General features: G+C 44.6%; 1 protein-coding gene and 1 long non-coding RNA gene across 2 annotated transcripts in view; one reads left to right on the top strand and one right to left on the bottom strand.

Moving 5' to 3' along the window:
- Positions 1-2,022: 2,022 nt before the first annotated feature.
- On the bottom strand, positions 2,023-2,889 carry LOC147894816 (uncharacterized). Its single transcript, XR_015542078.1, has 3 exons — positions 2,579-2,889; positions 2,371-2,466; positions 2,023-2,108 (listed from the first exon to the last, which is right to left on the bottom strand). It is a non-coding gene; the product is annotated as an uncharacterized LOC147894816 (long non-coding RNA).
- Positions 2,890-4,197: 1,308 nt separating this feature from the next.
- The window catches only part of LOC147894814 (protein HLB1-like), a 137,062-nt gene continuing 120,709 nt past the window's right edge, over positions 4,198-20,550 (top strand). Inside the window, exons 1-2 of the mRNA XM_087385048.1 lie at positions 4,198-4,653; positions 14,368-14,490. Coding sequence (XP_087241174.1) covers positions 4,241-4,653; positions 14,368-14,490 — 536 coding nt within the window. The 5' untranslated portion in view covers positions 4,198-4,240. The remainder of the gene's footprint in view (positions 4,654-14,367; positions 14,491-20,550) is intronic.

Genomic DNA, 20,550 nt, shown 5'->3' with positions numbered 1-20,550 from the left:
GCACCGCCACAACCACTGCAGTGGTACTCAACTAGCGGGTTCAAGCCAACAAAATGCAAGATGCCGCTAACCTGTAAGCAAAGAGGAAGCAAAGGGTGAGCAAAAGAAGATTTCATGTGGTTGCTTGTTTTTGGGTGTGCGCTATACCTTCTTGCCATAGCCTAGTTGAGAGACCTGGCTATCAAATGTTGCTTGCAATGATGTCCGTAGATGGCCTTCAGGGACTGCGGCAAGGATAGTGAAGTCGAATACGGCAAGGGCATGTCGTGCGTGGATGAAAGAAATGTTCTTGGCGACGTACATGATGACCACCTCATTTATAAACTCTTGCACCAAGCGTGCCAAGGTCTGTCGTCTCTCGGCCACAAAGGTCAACTGCGCGGACGGGAAAACTTGTTAGTGGGGAATGTGATGTAAGGTTTGCTAGAGGAAACACATGTGCTTGCCTACCGTTACACGATCTTCAAGGTTGGGGCCATCGGCTATGATGATCTGATCGGATGGTGGACCATCCAGGTCAACTTTCACTACGACAAATGCAATTGTCTCCATCAATGATACAAAGGACGACTTGGTGGTCTCGACCTGGTTTGCGGCCCATGGTGCATACAATCTTATTGATTTTTATGGGACAAAAGATATTGCGCCATCGAATGGTTCACCCTTGAGAATGGTTGTGGTTGCATCGACACGCAAGGACACAAAGGAGGTTCCACCCTCGCCTGTAGTTTTTTTGGCGATGGCCGGTTCCTCAATGCGATAGAAAGCATTGACTTGGAGGAAATCCTTCAGTTGGGGAACAAAAGCATGGGGCACATGAAGTGCATTGGGAGGAAATCCTTCAGTTGGGGAACAAAAGCATGGGGCACATGAAGTGTGATTGTTTCAATGCATTGCAAGTTAGTCAGGTCCACTCGCATGAAAACAATATATGTTGCATCCCTTGCTTTGAATGTACCATACTTGGCCAAGACTTTGCCTTCGAAACCAAAACGGTAAGGCACATACTCAGATAAAGCCTCTATGGGTAAGACTAGAAGGTTGTTTGACCCAATGAAGCCTAGCTTTGTGGAAGCTATCGCTTGTTGCTCCAGCGGAAAGTCGGTTGGATTGACATCACCAAGAAGCGATTCCTTCCCTTTACTCAAGCCACCCTTGGTTGCCAGGTTCGAGCTAGCTACAGGGTAAGAAATTGAGCGTCGTCAGTGCTGTTATGTGCTGGCTAATTAGCAACAAGGCTTCACCTATCTGTCGTTGAAATGTAAAGACCCTTGAGTTGCATTTATTAATGTTTTTAACAAGTGACTTTATGTGTGTGTTGAGAGTGTATGATTGCCAAAGACTCTTCAAGGGAGGGAGGGAAGTATTTAGGGGGCCTCTTTTGCATCTTGGAATTCTGTGTTTGCCAAAGTGTGTGGCTTAAAGGGAGGGAGGGTAGAAGGGAATTTGATTTGCGTTAGAAGGTGGATTGGTTGAGGCGCAATTTTTTTTTCCCCCAAGAGCGATTTTTTTGAGATAACAGAAACTTGCTTGCCAGGTTTATTTATTGGAAACAATGCAAACAGAAAAGGTTTGTAAACGACAACACCGTAGTGTTAACTGCTTGTCAATTTTTCAGTGGTGTGGGAAATCTAATTGCGCGGCAAGACATCACGAAAGCATCAGTGCAGCTAATCATTCGCGATCTGGGAGTGGTTATCGTCTTCTACAAGGGGTGGACCAATGTCCAGTTCTAGGCAATGCATTGTCAAGACACAACCCTTCTTTTGTGTCTCTTTCCGAGCTGCTCAACAACAAAACATGTTTGTAATGAAAGCTGCCAAAACACAAAAGCAATGAACGAGGCATGCCAAAATCAAATTTCACCTTCTGCGTACGCTTGTTGCACAGCGACGCGGAAAACAGTTTTCAAAGTCTTGGGGTGTGCTTGTTTATCTTCGAGTTTTTGAGAAGCGATGCATCTTTTGAAGCAGATTTCGGAGATGTCAAAACAAGCGGAACGTCAATCAAGCTTGGGGGACCGGGCGCAGTGGTTTTCAGGAGGCATCCACCAGACACTGACACATACCCTTGGCTAGCGAGAGCACGCATGGGTTCTGTAACAATCACTGAAGACATTTCGTATTCATATGAGGAATGAAGGACTTGTCAAGTAAAAAAAACAAATTGCAGATAAACACGGTGATTATTGAACTGTGCAAAGAAGTCGTGTAGGAGCGATGTGGGACTGTGCTCCAACGTCTGGGCTGCATTCAGCAGTGGAACCAGTAGAAGCAAATGAGGAAGGAGAGGAGTGAAAGTGCAGTGAAGACGTGCGACTTGGAATGGAATTGAGCAAAGGAAACAAAAAAGAGGAACGGCTGAATTGACCTTGGTTCTTGACACTATGGGATCCTTCTCCCGTTTCAACAACTTTGCTTTGCGCTTTCTCTGGGACTGCCTTCTTTCGGGAGTTGTCCAGAACATCTGCAACGGGGGGTTGTACAACATAAGCGGTAGGTATCTGGGAGGTTAGTTCTACGACAGCTGCACACAAATTCAGTGGCGGGACAAACGAAAATCTGAGAAATGTACGTACCCTAATTTCATGACGTAACTTCTTCAGCGCATCCCGGTCGTGGCTCAACCATGCTCATCATGTCTGTAAATCAGCCAGAACAGCCAGAGAAAAGAGATTGAATATGAAAATGGAAATGAAGAGTGAATACAGAGATGAAAAGATGGCTAGGAATCTGCACACTTTTCGAACTGTTCGCTCAAAGTGTCCATGGAATCCCCTGAAAACTCTTGCTGCGAATCCGTCGACCCCTGCTTTTCATCACCTTCACGTCCCATGATCATAAACAGGTTCAGCAAAGCAACGGTGATTGTCAGCATAGAGCCACGCTATCGCCCTGCAATGATTACCATCCATTTTATAGAGGAAGGGAGCCATGGGGAGTATGACGAGAGGAAGCATCGATGACGGAATTAGCAGTTGCTCTATGCACTCATGTGTAAGAGAAAGGAGGGGGGCCGTCGAGTGGAGGCATGGGGAGAGAGGAAGCATCCATGACGGGGCATCAAGTGGAGGCGGTCCACAATTGCTGTTTCTACCAATGCGCTTGCTGTCAAGCGGCTCTCAGATTTTGTCGCAGCGACTTTGTCAAATGTGGTTCTTGTAAGGATCGGGGGCATCATCCAACCTAATTTTATGGCGCTCTACACCTCACACATCAGTCGGACTCACCGGTGCAGAGTATCTTGGACTGCTTTGAGCTTTACTGGATTAATCGGATGCATGAAAAATGATTCGCCTTCAAAAATTAGCAAATAATACAAAACAATAAAGCGATTAGAGGCAAATTCCTTCGGGATGGACGGTGTAAGCAGCGGGCTGGAAGGAGGCAGCATCAGCGAACTATTCAATGATCAAACATCTAATGAGTCTTACATTGTATTTAACAATCGCGCACAAACAACTGGACAAATATGTTCGCATCATGCCTTCTCATCGCATGGACAACGAGATGGATTAAACAACTTACACTCGGACGATCTACTAGAGAAACATAAAAAACTTTCGCTTCCTAATGAGCGCAGAGCTGCTGCTCTTGAACGAGGAGCTCCTGTTTCTGCTTGAGGTCGATCCGAAGTACTCAAGAGTGATGGAATTGGATCGGAAGCAGGAGCAAACGAGTCTTGCGGAGGCAAAGTGGGCGTTTGCAATCACAACACGCGCAAAAGAATCGTAAGTTCCCAAGAAGCTCGATTTCGATCATATTCTGCCTGCGTGATTCTGTGAGAGCGTGTGGGAAGAGAGAGACAGGAGTTCGAGCTTGATGAAGGTGAAGCTGCAATGGAGATCTTCGAGTATACACTGTAGTAGCAGCGATTCAAAGCTTCAAAACTGCAGAGATCTTTATTCTGCGAATGCTATGCAAAACGTGCAGCGTAAGAAGAGAAGCATGCACGTAACTCTCGGCGTGACTGAAACCGACCAATCGCTGTGTTGGCAGCAACGGATTGGGCAAAGGAAAAACGGATTTAAAAAAAATGCAAAATAATCAATTTTGTCTTTTTTGGAAGAGCCTTCACTTAGACCTAGGCCAAAAATGGCGATTTTCGCTTCTTGTTCCTACCTATGGCAGGCCAAAAATATTAAACTTAGTTAAGGGTTAGGGGCGGCAATTAAGGAGCAGCTAGGAATCAATCTAAAGTGCGCTCGAGGAAGAGGATAGTTGTTCTTTCTCGCTCTGCAATGTCGCACGAGGCTGTGTCCCACGCTGTTACTGACAAGCTGCATAAGCTTTCCGAGGAGTACTCTCACATCCCGCCTTCGCCGGGTGTTGACAGATTGCAATTCGCAGAAGGCAACTTAGTCTATACCATGGCAGCAGAGTTTGGGGATGCAACAGAGCCATCTACTACTGGCAGCAGCAAGCTGGCGGAGGACCACCACGTCATATATGGATCGCGTGGGAAGGGAGAAGCAAAGAATTTCGCCGTTGAGACAATTTCTCCTCACAATGATAGAGTTTCTGATTGGAACGCTGCTTCCGAGCAAATACATTCTGTGGCGGAAATTTTCAAGGAAAACATTCCCGAGGTTTATACCCATCCGTCCCAGGTCGAAGCTGATCTCGGTGCCCCTTCCGGAAGCACAGTGACAAGGTATCGTTCCTTCGTGCAGGTCTAATCTACGTCTCGTGCTCTTTACGCTCGAATGAAAGGAAACCTTCTAGTGAAGGCTGAACGCCCTAGATTATATGAGGTGAAAAACTGCGAGATCTAGTTTGTTGAGTGCTCCAGGAAGATGATCAGTGTCGTCTCTTAGCCGATGTTTCTCTACCTCTGAATCCTTGAATGTTGTCTCTGACCGACTCTTCCCTCCAGGGGTTAGCCTTTCAGCGCATCTTGCAACTCGCATTTAAGCAGAACTTTATAGAGAGACACATTGAATCGCCAATTGTTGGGTTGGCATTCATGATGCTAGTTTCCTACCATCTATATCCATTTTGGAGAGATTCCAAAGCTGTCCATCCAAAGGCATGCAGCGAATCAGAATTCAAAGCACAAAAATGCGAGTCTTTCGTGTATTTAGGAACGCTGTGGAAAACTCTGCTGTGATTGAAACTGAACTTTACTAACAATATTCTATCTCCCAGGATGCTTAGTAAATGGTTAGACGCAGACTTGAAGCAAATCTAGATACTTGAACTATTTATGTCGGTAGTGCGAGTTCCTTGCAGACCATAATTACTCCTACGAGAACAGAGTACAAGTGGCCAATGGAGAGCACATAGCTATTAAACCGTGCTGCAAGCAGCCCAATCCGCTCTAGGGGCTATTCGTTATTAGAGTTTTGGTGACTTAGGTACCCATAAATCATGGATGTGCTTGATCTAATGACATTTAGGCTTTTCCCTTCTTTCATAGAAGTAGAAGACGGACTTACGCAGTCCTAATGACCGTGTAGGCATGGGACCACATACATCTAAATGCACCAAATCAAGCCTTTCAAGCTCTCTCTTCCCCCGTCCTATGACTTGACATGAAGTGTAGAAAGCAATATATAAAAGGGGTTGGCTGTCAAATTTGGGTAGTTTTCTGTTTTGAGGTGATGACCATTCAGCTGTTACATAATGGCAATTTCGTAATAAGCCTCTAAACGTCACACAATTGCACATTACGTATATGTGGTCCGTGGAAGCATAGAGAAGCATCTGAAAAATGACAGCAAAGGGGAGAGAAAGACAAGGATTATCAATGCTACGAAGTTAGCAAAAAGTTTGAGAGGGTGTATGCCTTGACAACTATCTTATAATCTGAATCCAGGAAAAAAGAAAAAGTTTCAACGAGTCAAGCACAAAATGAGAAAGATGCACCCTCACAAAGGCCACAGCAGACGACCAAGGAGGATGCCCAAACAACCATGAAGTCCAAAGGCCGTACAAGGATCCCCACCTGCAAGCTATGATGGACAAGCTGCGAACTTTCCTCTGACTCCAGCCTGTGGAGGACGTTGGATACACTACCTGCCCTCCGCTGTCCTTCAGTATGACCAAGTGTTGGATTCTTGCCATGACCATAGGCAGCATGGGATGATTCTCTTCTTTCAAAACACCCTTATTTATGCTTAAAATCGTTCGTTGCACAAATAAACTGAGCTTAAAATCTTGAAAAAATCCTGATGGAGGGATTTGTAATCATGGGGTTAAGTGCTGGTTGTTCCGTACATGCTGGACCTTACAGCAGAAATCCATAGGGGTTCTTCAATATGGATAATTCTTCCAGGATTGCAACATATTTTTTCACAAATACACACATCCTATTGCATAATCACTAGGGATGGTCTGGAATGTTAGGTCCCAGATGCTTGGTTGGGCTTGTATATATTGGGATCTGGCAAAGTAGATCATGTGTATATTAAAGTCGAGAGTGCAAGTGAAGAAGGTTCATTTTTGAATTCTTATTCATTTCCACATGCACACTTTAAGTGCAGGTAGATTGGGTGAGGCTTGACAAGCAGAGATCCAGGTGTAACTTTAGGAATGACTTCAGCGTACACTCATTCATCAAAGTAATTTACCTTTCTTCTTGTCCCAAGGTAAGAACAACACGCAATAGATTTTGTTACAAGATTTCCACAAAAGCAACGTGGACATGATACCAATGGTTGATCAATCCAGTAAACAAGCTCATTTTGTTCCATTTAAAAGACTCTTAAGGCCCCTTACGTGGCTTCTTTATACATGCGTTTGTCCATCGTGGAATTCCCATATCTATAGTACCAAATAGGGACAGCAAATTAACAAGCAAGTTTTTAATAGCCCTCTTTGATAATCTACAGTTTTTCGTCTTCCTTACATCTGCAAACAAATGGACAAATGGAAGCAACATACAATACTTTGTTACCAAGTTATGCTCATGACTAGTAGAGTGTCTCTTGGAGAAGCATTTACAGATGTTGTCTCAAAATTGATAGTGAGGCAATGCAAGGATCCAGGAAGGTGACGGCTGTAGGCAATGGAGGGGAGGGACAGGATCCATGCATCTATGATAGCATGCATAGCAGGGGCACATGCAGCCATTATGATAGGAGTGGAGTCACAGCAACTCAAAAAGTTAAGACATAGAACACACTCTATAGGGAGGTGGCAATTCAACCTTAGTGGTAGTATTCTCTCTTTTGCTAGAGTGTTCATTCTCCAAGCCTCATATGTACTTGGTTAAAAATTAAAAATAGGAGGAAAGCTAGGGTGCCACAATGGCGACCCAAGCTTAACATAAAGCAACCACCCCCAATAGCTATCTTATCAATCTTCCTTTACAGGACTTATTAGTTTGCAAAATTCAAATATATTCTAGACTTTCAAACGTACATCTCGTCACTTGAGTAGACATGCACGCTTTACATGAATTGTTGTCCAAGTGGTGGCTACATGTATTGCTTCATGTATTGAACTCTTTAGGGCATGTGTATGCCACATCTTCTATCTTATCGATCTTCAATATACGAAAGTGTATTTTTGTCACCTTTGTAGACATAAATTTACGAATTTGAGAAATTTGAATTTTTGACGCTCTAGCAGCTTGACATGTGGCAGACAACGATTGGAATAACTTCCGGCGACCAATTTTACTACGGAGGTGTATCGTGGGCTCATGAACACATGCTTTAAGTTTTAGAGTGAAATGACAAGATTTTGCCCACAAAATTCCATGAAAAGTGCTTTGATATCAATGTAGCTAAGCCAGCTCACAGTCTAGCTAATTAAGCCCTAATCCTTAGCTAAACTAGTCCTAGAGGTAGCAGCTTGTAGTGAAAGGAAAGAACAGCATGTAATTATGAGAATCCATTAGCAAATCAATTGAAAAGTACATGGAAAGCACAAGCAACATGCTAGGATGTAGATTCCTAGTCTAGGAAAAGATATCGTACTTCAGCCTTGAGCAAAACATGGCTCAGCTGTACATGAATTTTCATTAGATTGCATTCCAAGAATGAGTACATGGTACAGCAGGGCCCCTTTCATAGGTATAGGCCTTTGCAAAATGTACCACAATGCTTATGGGATGGCCAATGCCACATGGCAACATTAGGCCACCCTACTAAAAGTACTGCTTATTTACAAAGCCATTAAAGGCTGACTAGATTGGAAAATAGCTAAGTAAATGTTACATACATACATACTTACTTATCTATTTACAAAGCCATTAAAGGCTGACTACAAAGAAAGAAAGAAAGAAAGTTTATTAAAGTCTTCGGGAGACCGTGAAGGTCTATGAGACTAAAGATAACTGATACAATGAGCATAACGGTGGTGGTCTCAAAACGGGCCAACCAACCGTTTCTACAAAAAAAAGAGGTTATGAAGGACTATGTGTCTAGTCCTGATACAAAAAATATGTGTCTACCTCCAGATGATACAAAGAAGAAGAAGGGGGGGGCACAAAAAAGTGGGGCAGAGGGGGGAGATACAGTATACATGTGCAGGTGGTGATCGTCAGAGACCAATCATAGAGGGGCCGTCAAATGGGAAGTCGGAAAAAACCCTGCGATAGATGATTGGCCTCTGACGTCACGCGGCCTAGTCGAGCTCGGTCGTCGGGGGCGGCGGGTGGCCTTGTGGATGAGGGCAACGGTAACCCTAGTGGGGCGGGCCGAGAGCAGAGACGAGATGTCATGACTGGAAATTAGCTAAGTAAATGTTACACACACACACACACACACACACACACCATCTATACATGTGTGTGGAGATTAAAGCGCACGCGCTTGTGTGTATGTATTTGTCTTTTTTCATCTTCTAGTTTATGAGTAGTAGCCGTCTTGCTTTGGGACAGCTATGAATGTACATTCTTCTTAATGAAAGGTTCTTTTACACCACCAACCCCCCCCCCAAAAAAAAAAACAAAAAGAAGAAAAAAAAAACTATGTATATATGTGTGTGTGTGTGTGTGTGTGCGTGTGTGTGTGTATTTGCTGGTCTCCACATTGGGGACCGCCTCTTGTAACATCAAGTACATGGATTTCACCCTCCAAAAAAAGTGTATTATTTGTGTGTGTGTGTGTGTGTGTGTGTGTGTAGACACACACAAAAAAAGTGTGTGTACACACACTTTTTTTGTGAGGACTGAATTTCTTCAATATGTTTCTGAGATAGTGGAAATGGATGATGCTCTTACATTCGAGAGACCTTTTACTGACACAGAACTTGATAATGCATTGTCCCACCTCGGCAAATACAAGTCCCCTGGCTAGGATGGTCTTACGGTGGAATTTTATATTTCCCTTTGGGATGATTTGAAAGATGTTCTCTTACAAATGATCAATGTTGCCTGGCAAGAAAATCACTTGCCGCACCTTTGGAAGCATGGCATAATCAAACTTGTGCCAAAAAAAAATCTGTGTGATCATATGTCAGATTGGAGGCCTATTACTTTGATGCCTGTAGTTGACAAACTCATTGCCAAAATGATTGTGTATAGGCTTCATGGGATACTGAATGCAGGCCTTCATTTTCATTAGTATGGGTTTGTGCCGCGAAGACAAATCCATGACAATATCTCCAATGCATTGACTGCAATTGAATATGCTAAGTACTCGCATCAAGGTGTGCTCATATTGCAGGTAGATATCACTAAGGCATTTGACACTGTTCAATGGGATTTTATCTCTCAAATCATGACAAAGTTGGGCTTTGGTCCCAAGATAGCAAATGCAATTTATTGGCTTTATTGTGGCTCTAACTCTCAGTGCATTCTTGGGAGTCATCTATCTCGGTCATGGACATTGGGTAGATCAGTCAGGCAGGGCTGCCCTCTTAGTGCTTTCTTCTATGCCATTGCGACCCATCCCCTCTTGATGTATTTTGATCATCTTACAAACACAGGACATCTGATTGGTCTTAAAATCGCTGGGGCTGCATCTTTTTTGGCACAAGCATATGCTGATGATTCCTTCTTTATGCCACAGAACTCCCCCCGGGAAGTCCACATGCTTATGACCACATTATCATTGTATGGATTAGCAGCGGGATTGCATGTCAACTTTGACAAATCCAAATTGCTTCCCCTGAAACAATGTGACTGGCATTCTATTCTCTGGCCAGGCTAGGTAGTGCATTCCAAAGATGTAGTCAGGCATTTGGGATATCCTATAGGATGGCATATCACCAGGAAGCAGCAGTTAAAATGGATCTTCCAAAGACTTCAACATAAACTGGAATATTGGAAAATTTCTACTTGGCCACTTCATGTCAGGCTCAGAATAGTACAGTCTATTGTAATGTCCTATGTTCAGTTCTTTTTGCCTTTGCTACATTGGTCCTCTAGAGATATTTCAGCCTTTATGTCTCAAGCTATGGAGTTGTTATGGAGGACAAAAAGTGCTGTGAAAGCATTGAGACTGCTGAAGATGGAAATGGTGTGCTCTCCTGGGGACTTAATGTTCTCAATATCAGATATCATGTACTTGCAAGGAAGGCGACTATGCTCCATACTTTTTTCCGTCAACAACAGCCATGGACTTGTATGATAGCATCCATGTGTGTCAACATGAGGACATCTGCTTATGACCATTGGACTACTGATTATTGGGAGGTTGTCATTGGGAGATTTGTAGGGAAAATTCCTGGCTGCCCTTTCTCTACTGCTCTGATACTTGACTGGAAACAAGTACTTTCCAAGGTCAAATGGGCTCCTGATAATCGCTTGGGCACAAACTCAATGAGGAAAGAAAGTATTCATTGGAGTGCCATCTTTGACATTCCACTTGCTTTACAGGAACCTGTTTGGGCATATAATCTCATGAAATTGGGCATTAGATACATCAATGATGTGGTAGATGATCAGGGCTATGTCTTATCTTTTCCTCAGGCCACTGCCTCCTATGCATTGGGAATGCATCATAGGTTGATATGGAAGAAAATTGCTGATCTCTTACATCCTTTTCTACCTATTCCTTCTGTGGCTGACACAGACAGGCTTATGGATTGGCAATTGCACCCCTCTGCTACATGCTCTCATCCTATTCCTCTGCTTGCTTTGACCTCCATCAAAGCCTACAAGCTTCTTCAGCCTGCCCCATGGATTCATCAATATGCTAATACTCTGTGGCATATTAGGCAGCCCCTCTCATGGTGGCGGAAGAATCTCCGAATATTATGGTGGTGTAAAATGCTTTTGAAACAAAGACTTTTTCTTTGGAGATGCATGACCGGCACATTGTCAGTGGGAATCACACTTGCCAAACGTCACATTGCACCATCCACATGTTTACGGTGTCAGGCTCCTTTAGAGACTGTCCCTCATTTGCTTTGGCACTGCCCGTCTTCTCGGAGCCTCCTTGGGAGAATTTCAGATCTTCGCCTCCGTTTCCCGAGTCAGAGATTTGGGAAACATTTTTGGTTATTTGGCAGGTTTATGAGGTTTTTGTCTCAATACTCACTATTTCTCTCATGGGTGAGATATTGGGCTCTTTGGACAATCTGGAATGAGCATAATTTGGCATACTTGGGCCGCCAGAGTCACAAGTCATATGAACCTTTCAGAGCCTCATTGCGGCAATATTTATATGATGCCTGCCATGAGGGTGATATACATGCTTCTTGCATAGAGCTTTTCTTTTTATGCTTTTGATCTTTGGGATATTCTCCATTTTGGAGACTTCCATCTTGTAAATTTATGAGAATATAAATACAATGCACTGGATTTTACCAAAAAAAAGTGTGTACACACACACACACACGCAAGTTGCGGCTTGCTGGTATTGCGATAATTCTTTCTATCTTAAGTGGTGCGTTGCCCTATCAGCTAGATTTAGTTTAGATGTTTGGGAGAGACTAAAATGAAATCGTTTAGACTTCACAAGCAGTTGTAGCTTGAATGAAGAGATTTGGACTACTTTTTGATTAGCCTTCTCCTTTAGTGCTAGCCTTCGTCATGGCTGAGTTTGCCCTTCACCTCCGGAGTGCCGACAGAAACTTAGTACGAAGACTTTGTATAAATGGATGCTCAAGTATGTGTAGGTGTGTGGATTTGTATGTGTGAGAGCATACTTTTATACTATGGTCTACACCCACTATTGGGCGCTGATGACGTCAGTGGGGATGTCATAGTAGCTAGTCCCTGCTATGCGTGATGGAGTTTATGATTTTCAATCTGATGAGTGACTCTCGTGAGATTGAAACTGCACTATGTTGTGTTTTTAGAGGATGAGTTTGGGAATGTTCCTGGATTCATCTAGGTATATGCTTCTGCCGTATTAGCAGACATGCAAATTTCACCTTGTGAAATTTTCGTCCAAGTTGCGGCTTGCTAGTATTGCGATAATTCTTTCTATCTTAAATGGTGCGTTGCCCTATCAGCTAGATTTAGATTTAGATGCTCGTTTGGGAGAGACTAAAATGAAATCGTTCAGACTTCACAAGCAGTTGTAGCTTGAATGAAGAGATTGGGACTACTTTTTGATTAGCCTTCTCCTTTAGTGCTAGCCTTCGTCATGGCTGAGTTTGCCCTTCACGGCCGGAGTGCCGACAGAAACTCAGTACGAAGACTTTGTATAAATGGATGCTCAAGTATGTGTGGGTGTGTGGATTTGTATGTGTGAGCATACTTTTGTACTATGGTCTACACCCACTGTTGGGCGTTGATGACATCAGTGGGGATGTCATAGTAGCTAGTCCCTGCTATGCGTGATGGAGTTTATGGTTTTCAATCTAATGAGTGACTCTCGTGAGATTGAAACTGCACTATGTTGTGTTTTTAGAGGATGAGTTTGGGAATGTTCCTGGATTCATCTAGGTATATGCTTCTGCCGCATTAGCGGACATGCAAATTTCACCTTGTGAAGTTTTCGTCCAAGTTGCGGCCTGCTGGTATTGCGATAATTCTTTCTATCTTAAATGGTGCGTTGCCCTATCAGCTAGATTTAGATTTAGATGCTCGTTTGGGAGAGACTAAAATGAAATCGTTTAGACTTCACAAGCAGTTGTAGCTTGAATGAGAGATTTGGACTACTTTTTGATTAGCCTTCTCCTTTAGTGCTAGCCTTCGTCATGGCTGAGTTTGCCCTTCACCTCCGGAGTACCGACAGAAACTCAGTTCGAAGACTTTGCATAAATGGATGCTCAACTATGTGTGGGTGTGTGGATTTGTATGTGTGAGAGCATACTTTTATACTATGGTCTACACCCACTGTTGGGCACTGATGACGTTAGTGGGGATGTCATAGTAGCTAGTCCCTGCTATACGTGATGGAGTTTATGGTTTTCAATCTGATGAGTGACTCTCGTGAGATTGAAACTGCACTATGTTGTGTTTTAGAGGATGAGTTCAAGAATGTTCCTGGATTCATCTAGGTATATGTGTACACACACACACACACACACACACACACACTTTTTTGTTTGGGGCGAGAACCAGGTGTCATAATTACAAAAAGTAGTCCGAGAAAAAGGGACAATCTGCTACAAATATCAGAAGACCTCATTATATGACAAGAAAGCAGGATGATCTAAGTCCACACACACACACACACACACACTCTCTCTCTCTCTCTCTTTTCCCAAAAAGAGGGGACAAGTAGTAACAACATCAAAAGAGCTCATTATACGACATAAAGGCAGGGAAGCATGGAAGAGATGATATATGCACAGGGAAGGGTCACCAAAGACTGAGGTTACAGTCCTTCCATAGATTTCATAGTGCCCAATAACAAACCAATGAAAGAAAAGATCAAATCCCTGCCTGACAGGATGAACACTGAAGATCGAGAATAGCTTGCCAAAATTAGCTGTAGGAAATGAGCCGTAGGTCATTGCTGAAGCATAAACAAGAAATCATGAGAATCAAGGCAATGCCAAAATAAATGAGGCATAGATTATTGCAAGGATAGACATTGGCGACAAATAGCAGAGCAATGTGATGGTGAGCCAATATCTATCCAAACGGCAGAACCCCAAGAAGAACTCTCCAAAAGAGAACCTGCTGATGAAGTGGAAGTTTGCAATCCCAAATTTGCCTTAACCGTTTCCTCCACTGTCGAGCACACGCGCGCGCTCACACACATATTTGGTCAGCGCCCAATGGATTGCTTATGTGTATCATTTTTCAATGTTTTTTAATAGATGGTTCTTTTCTTTGGGGAAACAAAAAGTATGCTGTTGTATGTACATCCCGATTTTCATGGTTTGGTAATTGAGGGAAGCAGAGCCACTTTTATTGCTATAGCTGTTTTGTTGTTCTAGATTCTGTATTGCTACTAGAATCTCATGCTTGACCAAGCTTGTGCATTTAATAGGAAGTCTGATTTTCTTTTCCCATCTTTGGCTGAAGTTTAGCTTTTTGAGCTGTGCTGATTGTGTTGTTGTGGCATTCCAGCAATGAAGCAGAAGAAGAGTCTGGACCTTCAAGTTTAGGTGGGGATATGTTGTACAATGCAATTGATATTGGGGATGGAGAAGGACATTCTCGGCAACGGATCCTTGCATTCGCTGCAAAACGGTAATGCATGCAATCAATTCTTTCTACTGCTACACAGTCTTCTTGATTAATCTCCTTCTTGATTGAGATTTTGGAGGTGTCATGAAGGTTCCGAAGTTAAGTTATCCTAGCCATCTCCTTCAATATTTTCTCTGTTTGTGACAATCATCTTGAAATGGTTAAAATTGTTATCTTGTATCAGTTTTCTTGTATAACATTGCTACATGCCTCTTCATGCGTGTCTCATGTGCCAAGAACATTGGTTGTGCTAAGAACAATGATTGCCTTCTGTCAAGTCAGTGGCAAATTTGAGGCATGATGGGATGGAAATTCAGTTCAAGCTTTAGTGCTGCATCAGGAATGTGAGAGAGACATAGCATAGCACTGTTGGGGAGGTTGTGAAACAATCCTCAAGGTAGGGATCTAGGATCTCGTCTATCTCCGTGCTAACTTGCAATTATAGACCAACATCAGAATACAAACACAGGGGCACATGTGGTATCGACTAGTGCGTCACCACACAACCGTAGACCCCTTAGGGTCCCCCCGAGCTAGAGGTCAGGCAAACTCCAGCCATAGTTATTCTCAGGAGATCCCACTCTCGAGAATGACACAAGTTGTTAGGAAATGGAGTCAGGATGAGTCAGTTTGGTGTATTCTAGTGTGAGTTCTAGTCTAGTGTGTCCTATGGATGCCACGTTCACATTGGGAGTTGTCCCATATGCATTGGTGTTCATATGTGTGTGTGCGCTCTATATAAGAGCTGTACTTGTCTAGTGTCAAATCAATCAAGTATCAATCTACAAGCTCTTTGGTTTACATGTGAGTACTTTCATTTGTTCATTGCTTAGTCATTTCATTTCCATTTCATCATGTCTTTCTTTGAGTATCATTAGCTCTCTTCCTAGCCTACCCTCTCTCTCTCCCTTCTCCACATGTGCCTTCATGTGGTATCAGAGCCTCCTTTCCACTTTCCCCATCTTCTTGCTCTACCTAGAGGATGAGAGAAGCCCGCAAATGGAAGCTCCCCTCTCCTCCAAGGGAGAGCCTCCCTTCCCTTAGCCTCACCTTCGGGAGCTGTTAGAGCTACATCACCTTTCACCCGTTCCTTTAGCCTCACAATGGTTCTTCGCCATCAACAACCCCTTCGGCTCCAAATGCCTCGCCAAGAGCTGCTTCCTTGCCTTGCCATCAGCTGCAAAACAGGCCGTACAGCCTGACACACACAGGCTGCACAATCTGTACGGACTGTTTCCATACACTACGAACTGTTCTAGCCCGTACAATCTGCCCGCCAAGCCTCCGTAATGCTCTTGTGACTGCTGCCCTAGCTTGCTGCACCGTACCAGTCTGTACACGTGCCATTGCTGCTCATTACCTATGGTATGTGTGCCATTGCTGCTCTCTGCCTCTTCTCCTCCAAATGAACTGAACTATCCCCAATTTTTTACTGCTCCCATCTTCCTCTCCATCTCTCTCATCATGACGTCTCTTTCCTCCAACTCATTGCTCGTGGAGAAGTTCAAGGGGGAAGGATTCCCTACTTGGCAAACTAAGGCTCAGTTACTTCTCATGAAAGAAAATGTATGGGATGATGCTTTGTCACATGCACCCCTACACGTGGGTGCAAAGTGACACACTGGCTACATCGACAAGTGCATAGTAGTTCCCTAATAGGAGATTTTGTCGTATGCTGTGACCCCTTTGTGAGCCCTTGTCCTGGGACAGTCAGGCCAAGCTACGTAAGTCAGTCTCTCAGCCTTAGGTCAAGTCGGAAGATCGGTCCTTGTTCACTAGTACCCATTGGAGAACCATAGGGTAGTGTTTCCGTCTTAGGTTTAGGGATAGGTTTAGGTCTAGCATAGGATAGGAGCCCTTTTTTGGCCCCCTCAGGGCTGGAACAAGTGAAGATAATGGCAGGGGAAGGGCTGCCTTTATAGGCTATCCTGCACCCCTCCCTAGGCTGCCATTTATGGGGCCTAGGGCTGCCTTTATGGGGCCTAGGGCTGCCATTTATGGGGCCAGCCAACTAGCCCCAAAAGCCGTATAAATAAGGGGCCTCCAGGTCCTCTTTTCTCATTCAGTTCTCCCTGCACTTCAGCATCCTACAGCTCCTCCTCAGCCCCCTTTGAACAGCCTGACACTCACCCCCAGTGGCCCTCTGACCAGCCTCAGCCTTTGGCATCAGTTCAGCCCTCTGGGAAGGTGTTCACGCAGCGCATCAGACGGGGAGTCGGGACAGCGAACGGAGTAAGGTTTGGGGTCTGTTTTAGTAGCTCTTTTCAGTCATCTTTTACAGTTTTACACAGCTCATTCTCAGCTCATTCTCAGCTCTTTATTTCAGTCATTTCTCAGCTCTCTTATAGGATCTATCACTCCTAGCTTTCACTCCGCCCCCTTTCCCGTAGCCTCGCCGCCCCCCCCTCCCGTAGCCTCCCTGCCCCCCCTTCAAACCCCTTAGTTGGACCTAAAGTCCATTCACACCAACCTCAAGACCATGCTTCCCTCCCACTTCAACTCTCCGCTCGTAGCCTCTCCCCCCCCCCCCTTAGCCTCTCCGCTCCCCCCCCTCCCGTAGCCTCTCCGCCCCTCCTCCCGTAGCCTCTCCTAGCTGGGCTGAACCCCCAGCCCAACTAGGGGTTTAGCTCAGCCAGGGGGTAGTAGGAGATATGGCCAGCAAAGCATGGCCCAGCCTACCTTCTTCCTCTTCAAAAACCCCTTCCACTCCAGCAGCCTCCAGTAACAAAGTCAGATACTCCACAGTGGCAGCTAGGACGCCCTTCCCGTATGCACATATATATGAACGAGGTGGTCTTTTTGATCGACCAATTCTTGGATATCATGAACAAATTTACTTCCTACAGGATCAAGTGAGAGAGCTGAGGATGCAGCTAACGGATGCCATAGCTAGAATTCAAGTCTTGGAAGGACCTTGTAAGAAGGAAGTCATTGACGAGGTTATAAAGTCATGCAATGCTTCCCCCCCTACCCCCCAACTAGTCTTTGCAGTCAAGAATCTAGTTCATACTGAAATGCAGACAGCCAAGCAAGAAGTGACTGTGGAGTTTGATGCAAAGGTCAACAAAGCTGATATTCAAGAAGAGATTAAAGAACATGCAGCTAGAAAGGATAATGCTTTGAAAATTAGAATTGGGGGGCTTCCAGATGGATGGTATAAAGAAGATGAATCTTTTAGTGATACCTTAGCACATGTCCAAACAGCCATGCCTACTGTTGACGGGACAGCAGATGCCGATGACAATCCTGACAACCCAGATGATGACGGTGAAGCTCAAGTAGTTCATGTCGGTCAACGTAATGGCCATGCTATCATTACGTTCAACTCACGAGACATACGTATAAAAGTTCTGCGACAATCTCACAAGCTGAAAGGGACGAGATATGGATAGCCGAGGAACTCACCAAGGCTCAACTGAAGGATAAGGCAAAGGAATTAGCAAAGGTTTGGGCTGCCAGGAAGGATGGTAAATGGGCAGTCTACTAGGACGGGATAGCACTCATTAGAGAGTTTAAATCTAAACCAAAAGACTCTCAGTCTTAAACTGATGTAAGGCCAACTATATATATGTGTGTATGTTTTATCTAGGCTACAATATAGGTACTCTCTAAATAAATGGAGCTGCTTTTGCACTCCTTGGGAGCTGCCCTGCGCCCTTCCTAAGCTGATGTACTAGATGGCTTTCATGTTGTCCCATAGACCTCTTGGTCTCCTGTGGACGTTAATAGACTTTCTTTCTTTCTTTCTTTTCTCACTCACGCAGTAACCCTGCATTTTGGTGGACAACACAAGTAGCATCAAGGTCTCGGTATTGGTCGGCGTTGCCTCTCAGGTCTTTGGGTTTGTTATACGTGTGCAGAGTGAGCTCTTCAGAAGTACGTTTCCGTGCTCTCTCGAAGAGTGTTCTTTGTATTTCTGAGTTCTCCAAGTAAAAAGCAAACTCTCCCTTGGTTGGGGGAGGGGATCCTCAGTGGGTATAGGGACCCAATCGGTTGTCGACTCTACTCTCTCTCTACCCTCATGTCCTTTCTCTCTTTATGGTAAACGACGCTAACTCCTCGCTAAAGGTTTAAAGAAGGTCTTGCTGTGAATTACACGATTAGATTACCGTTGCATGTTACATTGGTATCAGAGCTTCGGTTTGTATCCAGCTTGACTACCGCGAGTGTATGTTTGTGTTGAGATCCGGAAAGGACACACAATCAAGAGCCATGGAAGGGTCAGGAAAAGATTTCAACCTTGAAGACTTTGAAGAGGAGAAAGACTACTAACAAGATACGCTTCCGCCAAGTGCTCAAGAAGTGATGGCGAATCTTCTAGAGCAGAATCGGGTCCTCCTACAGCAACTCGAAGAACATTCATCCCAAGTAGAAGAAAGCAGAAGACAGCTGGACTAGACAAAACAACGTTTGGAGAAAAAAGAAGCAAAAAAACCACTGGAAGAAAGAGGAATCACAGATTTTGAAAAACTGCTCTTATTGATGCGTGAGAAATGCAAAAATGAGGAGGTAGGCAGAGAGAAAACAAAAGGTAGACCGAGAGGTGATGCTTCTCGAACACAAATAGATGTTAGCCGCTATGTATGCAAGTTTAAGCGCAGCCGCCGTCACCGCCATAGCTTCGTCATCGACAAAGGTAACACCATTCACTTGGTCCACTCCCAATTTTGTTAAGTATGAGGGTAAGTGTGACCATTCCGTAATTTTGCAATTTATTCATCAGTTTGTAGCTCATTTTTCATTAGTGCGGATTCAAGATGAGCAAGATAAAGTCCACCTCACAGCTCCTCATCTTACGGGTGAGGCGGTGACCTGGTGGCAACATTGGGCTAGTAAGCATATTGGCCCAACAACGTTTAAGACGAATTTCGTTTCGGCAATGTTTATGGCCGACCTCAAAGCCTGTTTTCTCCCACCCGAATATATGCTTAACCTGGAGGATTAGTTCTCTCGTCTCTCCCAGAATGATTTGCCTGTGTTGACATACAAGAATAAGGTCATCACGTTGGCACAACAGTTGGGTGTGACCCTATAGCGCCAAGATGAAGCAATTCATTCGAGGATTGGACACGAACATTCGTTATACCATTCGAAACTTTGACCCGCCGGATTACGAGCAGGTGCTGACTCTCGCACATAATCAAGAGATGATGCTGAATGGGGGAAAGCCGAAGCAGGTCCAGAAAGATTCCAAAGCCCCGCAACAGTCAAACAACATGGTGGGTAAGGATCAGAAGAAGGACAACCGGTTTCAAAAGAAAGACGGCCAGGCTTCTGGTTAAAAGAAGGAGTCCAAGACAAAGATGACTCCGGATGAGAAGGCTAAAGCGGATATTACGGGAGGCTATCTACAGCCCGACGAGCAGAAGCGGTACCACCAAGAACATCGCTACTTTCATTGCCACCACATCGCTAGGCATGGCAAGAAGGATTGTCTAAAGTGGCTTGCTGAAAAGGCTGCGAAAGCATCTACTTCGTCTGTCGCCAATGTATTGGCTCTTTCAGCCCCGCCTCCATCCTCAGCTACGAATTCTGTCTTCCTTGCTTTGAACGATGTTTCCACGATGGTCTTTCAAGGTAAGGAGGAGGACGATTTCTCAGATCAAAAGAAGGTCCTCATTCGAGCGTACGGCACAGCTAACAGGCATCAGTTTATTGTCCTGTTCAATATGGGGAGTTCAGAAGATGCCATCTCCCCTCAGCTTGCCAAGACAGTGGGGTGCACCTTGGTGCCTCACGAGCTTGCAATGAACGGGTTCATGCCCGGCTTGCGCACACATCACGCATAAGGCTATTTTGACTCCTTTGATGGGGTGCGACATGATCCTCGGGATTCAGTGGTTCCGTGAGCATGTACTGACGCCTGATTGGCGGCATGACACCTTCACTATTGTGAAAGGGTTACTTGAGCCTGTCGTGATACGTGGCGATCGGAGCATACAAGGGATTCTGTTAATCTCGCATATTCAAGCAGGTCGCGCCGCCCGCAAGGATGCCATGTGTGTACTTGTCTACGTCCAGTGCCAAATCACTGTAGTTCAAGCCGCTGCTCCGATGGGGTAA

The sequence above is a fragment of the Dipteris shenzhenensis genome, chromosome 14 (genome assembly GCF_047967505.1).
Source record: "Dipteris shenzhenensis isolate YYH24624 ecotype China chromosome 14, Dip_SZ_1.0, whole genome shotgun sequence".
Classification (NCBI taxonomy): domain Eukaryota; kingdom Viridiplantae; phylum Streptophyta; class Polypodiopsida; order Gleicheniales; family Dipteridaceae; genus Dipteris; species Dipteris shenzhenensis.
Note: the sequence above shows the minus strand (reverse complement) of the source record. Positions and strands in the feature narration are given on the sequence as shown.